At 33.0% G+C, this 6864-nt stretch overlaps 2 protein-coding genes across 2 annotated transcripts; both read right to left on the reverse strand.

The window, feature by feature from the left end:
* Window positions 1-2016: 2016 nt before the first annotated feature.
* On the reverse strand, window positions 2017-2663 carry LOC140182111 (uncharacterized). Its single transcript, XM_072228222.1, has 2 exons — window positions 2558-2663; window positions 2017-2444 (listed from the first exon to the last, which is right to left on the reverse strand). Exons 1-2 carry the CDS (start codon window positions 2661-2663, stop codon window positions 2017-2019), a joined length of 534 nt encoding a protein of 177 aa, XP_072084323.1.
* A 417-nt stretch (window positions 2664-3080) lies between these two features.
* LOC140182112 (uncharacterized) lies at window positions 3081-5511 on the reverse strand. Its single transcript, XM_072228223.1, has 5 exons — window positions 5351-5511; window positions 5115-5308; window positions 4806-5036; window positions 4146-4712; window positions 3081-3442 (listed from the first exon to the last, which is right to left on the reverse strand). Exons 1-5 carry the CDS (start codon window positions 5509-5511, stop codon window positions 3081-3083), a joined length of 1515 nt encoding a protein of 504 aa, XP_072084324.1.
* Window positions 5512-6864: the final 1353 nt, after the last annotated feature.

Consider the following 6864-nt stretch of genomic DNA (forward strand, 5'->3'; position numbering starts at 1 on the left):
GGCCCAAAGGCCCGGCCCGGTCCTGAACACTTTTGGGGCTAATTTGGTGTGATTTCATCGGGTTTAGGGCCGGGTAAGGGTCTCAAAAATAGACCTGGTCATTATTTCGGGTCGGGTCCGGGCCATAGCTCGGGTCACCCGAAGTCGGCCCGGTGACCCGGTCATCATACACAATTAATATTTTGTGTTATTAGTGATGGATCATGACTATTCTTATGTGGAATTTAAGTATTGTAAATCTTAATATTTTGTGTTATTAGTCATTATAAGACTATAAGTTAATGTTTTATGTTTAGAATGCATAAGACTTTAGACTAATGCATAATATTGCGTTATTTGTATTGATTTAAATATTTAGTATTATTAGACAATATTAGTATTGATTGTGGTTATACTTTAGTATTGATTGTGGTTATGCTTTAATTTTGAAGAAGGGTTGGTTCTTGTTATATTTTTCTAAGTGAATTTTACCATGTTAAATAATGGTTGGAGTCTTGAAAATTTGGATATTTTTACATGCTAGCTTACAAGAAGGTATCAACGTGATGTAATGTTAACGGCCCGATTTTCACCCGGTATAATTGTGGCCCGAAAGTGTATTGGTTTCATCGGGTCTAGGGCCGGATTCGGGTCTAATAAATAGACCCGGTGTATATTTCGAGTCGGGTCTGGGTCACATCAAACCCGGCTTCACCCGACCCATGTGCACCTCTACTATATTCTATCGATATTTTTTTCTGCCTTTAAGGCTTTAACCATGCCTTGGGAACGTAAATCCATTACTTATTTAAAAAAAAAAGAAATATATTTATTCATTTATAAATTATAATTATATTGAGTCACAAAAAAATTATAATTATATTGAATTATTGATTTAAAATAAGGTTAACACTTAAAAATAATAGGCTAGATGCTAATTAGTTTAGTATTTATTTTAGGGTCAATATTTTATTTAAGTAAAGTTTATATATTTAAGTTAGTATTTATAATTAGAGCAATATTTAAATTTAAATTGGAAGTAGATTTGTAATTATGTTTAATAAAAGTAGTATATGTATGTGGATTAATTTATTTTATTTTTAAATTACTAGTTAGTATTTAAAATAAAATATTATTGTAGTATTTTTAACTTATTGAGATTACTATTAGAATTGCTAAATTAGTAGATGAAATTAGTAGATGGAACAACTAATTTGTTTAACTATATTTATATTTGTTTAGTATTTCTTTTATTTTAGATTATCAATTATTTTTTTGACAGAAACAATCATTATTTTATATGAACACTGAGATACCAATTAACTATCTTTATAGAAATATAGGATAGTCACATATTCGTTGGAAAATAATATAATTCAACTTGATTCACATTTATAATCAATTTTCATAAATAATATAATTAAATTAAATTATACTTATAATTAAAATATGAATAAATATAATAATATAATTTTAAAAAAATACGTAATAATATTTTAAAGTATTTAGATTTATGTTAATATTTTTGTGTAGACGCATGGTACATATATTATTGAACTAACTAGTGTATGACCCCGTGCTCAGCACGGAAAAATTTATAAAAGTAAAAAAAAAATTATATGCTTCGATATTTAAAACAAAAGTATAAAATAATTATTATTTTAAGAAATTTATAAAATTATTATCAAAATCAAAGTTTAACTTAAAAAAAGTGAGTAATAATTATTTTATATTTTTTAAAGTAAAATAATTATATACTGATACAGAATTTAAAATAAAATTAAAATATTTACATTAGAATACTATTTTTTCAAAGACTTCTCTATAAACAACATTGATGGTTGAATTTGCAGACATTCTTACGTGATTCATAAGTAAAACTTTTAAACCTCTCTTACTCTTAACTCTTGAAAGTGCCATATATAGTTGGCCATGTGTAAAAACTGGTTTGGACAAATACAATCCAACATGAGATAAAGTTTGTCTATGAGACTTATTAATTGTCATGGCAAACGATACTATTATGGGAAACTGTCTTCATTGGAATCTAACTGCGACGGTTTCATTTGTTGGTACCATATTCATTCTTGGAATCAAAGCAATATGACCAACATTGTTACCCATTAAGACTTCATATTCTATGACATGATTTCCAAGCTTCCTAACTTGTAGCCTTGTACCATTACAAAGACCACTGGATTTGTCAATATTCCTCAGTAACATCACCGGAACACCAACCTTGAGTATTAATTTATGTGGAGGCAAACCAGAGCAATTTATGCTATTCAGTAATTCAGGACTATAGATATCTAGTTGACTCTCCATATTCCCTTCATCCATACAAATGGAATCCGAACTAAGATATAATTTTCCCCCTCTAGGAATGATAGCCATCAGATGGTTGTTGACCTCTTCAACGATGTCTAGTGTGGGAGCCAGTATAGTTCTTGCTTTGAAAAAAAATCCTTTGAGGACATGTTTTCCAAAATATTTGGATAAGAAAAATGAACCAACTCATCAAATGCCTGGTCCGAAGAAGGAATAACAATATCTCCTGGAAGACATATCTCAGATTCACCATCCATATTGTCACCTATTAGACCATCACCAACTTTCAATAACCACTCACCAAATTGCTCTGTCTCATCTTGATCTGAAGCAGTCGTCCCTATAGAGAGTCTCATGTTTTTTGTTAGTTTGAGCACCTGACAAAACTTTCAAAGGTAACACGAATTCACAGTTGAATGAACGATGTCTTGTCTCGATCCTCGTGGAATGACAGGAAGAATTTGTCTAAAGTCTCCACCTAGTACAACCACTTTTCCTCCAAAGGGAAAATCTTTGCTATATGTTGGAGAACACCTCATGATATCACCCAAGCATTTATCAGCGCTTCATAGCAGTACCTACTAACCATTGGAGCCTCATCCCAAATTATAAGTTTGGCTTTCAACGGCAACATTGCTTGAGGGGAACCAGGTTTGATGTTACATACAGAATCCTCAGTTATATTCAGCAGTATTTTGAACCTTGAGTGTGTCGTTCTTCCATTGGGAAGAAGTAAAGATGCAATACCACTCGAAACAACATTTAACACTATATCACCCCCTTGAGCGAATCTCAGCAGACATAGGGTTCCAGAGAAATATTTTTCCAGTATCCCCATGACCATACACAAAGAAAAACCCCCCTTCATCATAATACACAACTGTAACGATTTTATCGAATGCATATCTCTGCTCAGGTGTTGCGATGGCTAACATGTCTGAGGCATTTTTCTTTAAATCATCCATGTTAAAGTTTAGCTCTTCCCTAATAACACTTTCGGTTAACAAATAACTATCAACTTCAGTTGCTAAAGGCATAGGAAGATAGTCTTTCAAGGTTTTACCATAGGAATGTAAGATATTGTCTATATCCATTAAGCACAACTGCTTAATCTCATCATCTGACATTGTTAACTCTGCATATCATACAATACTATAAAAATTCAATTAAACTAAAAATGATCAATAAGGAAAAACTTTTATCATTGTAATTAATAAAAATTCACCCCTCATGTTCATCACGGCTCTCTGTCGATACAAAATATCATCTGAGAGTTCATGCCAACATCTATCCCAGACATGTTCTGGTCTTGACATATTGTTGGATGTTAATAGAATGACAAATAACCTCCTAACATATGATCCTGAGGCCCATGAGATTGCTTCCTTAATTGCATCAATAAATTCTTTGTCATCTTACAAGAGTTCAAGGACGAAGCATGCATCTCTATACATAGCATAAATTGTTCCTCCTACTGTTCTTATATCTCGAAAACTCATACATCCTCTTTGAGTATTCAAGAGAAGTCGTTGGTAATATTCTTCAGTATTTGCTGCAAAAAACTTGGTTAAAATCCCACTTTTAAGTTGTTAAATGGATTAAGCTACGCTATTTTAATTATTATGTAGCTACACATCCGCATAAGAATAAGTTTCCTAAAAAATATAGAAAATAAAAAATTGTATAATCTACAGATTATAACTGTTGAAAGTTATTTAAACATTTATTTTTTAGTGTAGATAAATCGAATAAAATGGACGTGGGGTACAGGCTATTAAGATTTTAAATTTAAATCATTAAATAAGTAAGATCAAAATTGAATATAAACTTGTCATTACCTGCAGGTACATGAGTCAACCTTCCAATTGCGAAGCTTTTCTTTCGAGGAAACCACTTTGAAGAATCGTCCTTCCAAACAAACTTGGTTGGAAACTCAAGATAAGTCAGACTTCGAGCATAGGGATATGACATGTTCGCCGCCATCCATCCCAAAAACATGGACTTATGAGATATTGCTCTTTCGACGATATCATTCACATTAGAAGTTTCACCAGAAACCAAAGGTTGCTCATCCTCCAAATGGAATGGAAGTCTAATCACAAATGGTTCTTTCTCTTGGATTTCGTATCCAAATAGACGCCAGACTGCCTCACATGCCGAAATGTACTTACAATTGTAGTAATTCCTAATTTTGTCAACAACTTGTGTGGCTTCTGACAGATCACCAGTATTGTATAGAGTAGCTATTACGCAGTCATTACCCTTGTGTACATACTTAAACAGATACTTAATAGAACTTGTTTGACATGTGTATTCCACATTTATGTGGCACCCAAACTTGAGCAACAATTTTGGATTATACGGAACAATGAACTTATTGTCTAGTACACATTCCCTTTTCTTCACTGTTTGACCGTTATCAATATACCTTTATTTGGAAAATCTGGCCTCATCAATGAGTGTTCGCTGTCTAAACTCTTTAGGATAGAACTTTGAACAGGATCCATTCTTCATGCAAGGTGAATTCTTGTTGTACGGACCACATGGACCATGTACCATGTAATTTTGAATAGCTCCATGTAGATTTTGCCTTTCATTTTCATCAGGAATCTCAGCTGTTATATGTTTGTCTATGTCATCTGGTGTTTGTGGCTTGAACTCGTTACTCATGAATAAAAGGATATGTGCATGCGGAAGCCCTCTCTTTTGAAACCCTACAGTGCAAACGTCTGAAAATTGAAAAAGACAAATGAGCAAAGCATTACAACATAAGATTTTAATAAAGCGTTGCATAAACACAGACTTACATCCCAAAATTTTGCCAAAGATTTTTTCCTCTTTTAGGTCATCAATCAAACCATCAAGCTTGATCTTGAAAACTCGACACAATATATCAGGACGGTCTTCTGCCTTCAATCCAATGGAAGTCATTTCTCTTTTTATCTCATCCCATTCAGGGTTACAGGTCATGGTGATAAAATAGCTAGGATATCCTGCATATCTGCAAATTGCAAATGCATCTTTACAATTATTCATCATATACCTAGGTCCACCGGTAAAAGTACTGGGAAGAATGATTCTTTTGCCAAGCCTTGCAGCATCTACATCCCCGATTATAAGACTTTCATGTAGACATTTGTATTTATCAACCCTCAACTGTGGTTGTTTACACCTAAAGAATTTTAACCTCTCTGATTCCACCATTGTGTAGGCATCTACCAGAAACTGTTGGAATAATCTCTTTGATCTCAGAATTAACGGAGATTCACCCGTCCTTTTTTGTAGTCGAAAAGTAAAGAATTGTCACAAAGTGATTGTTTTGTTTTTCTTTGTAGGCCTAGCAGAGATAGAATCTGATGTTTCAATACCTAAACAAAATCCATCCTCCCCATACGGAAACAACAATGGATATTGCAAGGCTAAATAAGATGGATGAAAAACATCAATCCGCTGGAGCTTTCTAGATTGACTCCCTATAATAATATCTCTATCTTTGCTAAGTTGTTCGACATCGCCAATAATCAATGCAGCCACTTCAGATGCAGATGGCAAGTTGTATGTCTTGCCATCTTTAGTCCTTTTACTAATCAACTTAAACTTTATGTTTGTGCAATTTTTCTGTTGGTACCTATCTCTTGCATAGCGAAAACTCTTTGCCAAACTATTATATTTGTCTAGCATGTTTCTTAATATTGCAACAATTTCTCTATTCTGCTCATTTATAGCTTTATTGGAGCTACGAAAAAAATAATAAAATTTATGTTATTTTCTCTCACAGATAAGAAATAACTAAAAAATTTGACTGGTTGCATGAAAATTACTGAAGTGTGCCTATTCGATTATCAATCTCATTTTCTGTGTCATAGATATATAGCTGGGCAAATGTTGGTCACAAACTATCAGGAGGAAGTAAGCTACCAATGCTATAGTAGTTTTGACCCCCAAGCTTAAAAATTGGAGGAGCAGTCCCATTGTTCACCCCTCGGTCAATTTTTCTGGCCATTGATGAAAACAAAACATTGAATTAAATGTCCTTATATTTTTTCGTTAGATTATTGGCGGGTCCTTGTACACTGGAGTATGCTAGAATTGTAATAAATCTATGTTATATAAATGATTTTCGATGAAGTATACCTTTTGTTAAATATTGGTGTATGAATCATTTGGAAATCATTAATTATACGTACTATTTGTTAACACGGACAGTGGAGTTCTTGTCAATGAGGGATCCGTCCGTAGAGTTAAAGATTTAGATCTTATCTCTGATGTAGAAGGTCTTACATAATTAGGAGGAGTATTTTCCTGTCCAATTCCATGCGAGGCACAGTGTAAACCATACATAGATAGTTGCTTCCCTATGAATGAGTAATGAGAAATATATAGAAAATTTTCATCATTAAACTGATATAAATTAAATTTAGATAAATATGAGTCAATTACAGTGAGAAAAATGTCACATTTATCTTCACTGGATTGTAAACTGAGAATATTAGATGAGGTACCAGTTTTTCGACACACTGTTCTTTGACTTGTAGTAATCTGATGCACATTTTTATG

This window comes from Arachis hypogaea, chromosome 19, assembly GCF_003086295.3.
Source record: "Arachis hypogaea cultivar Tifrunner chromosome 19, arahy.Tifrunner.gnm2.J5K5, whole genome shotgun sequence".
Taxonomy (NCBI): Eukaryota; Viridiplantae; Streptophyta; class Magnoliopsida; order Fabales; family Fabaceae; genus Arachis; species Arachis hypogaea.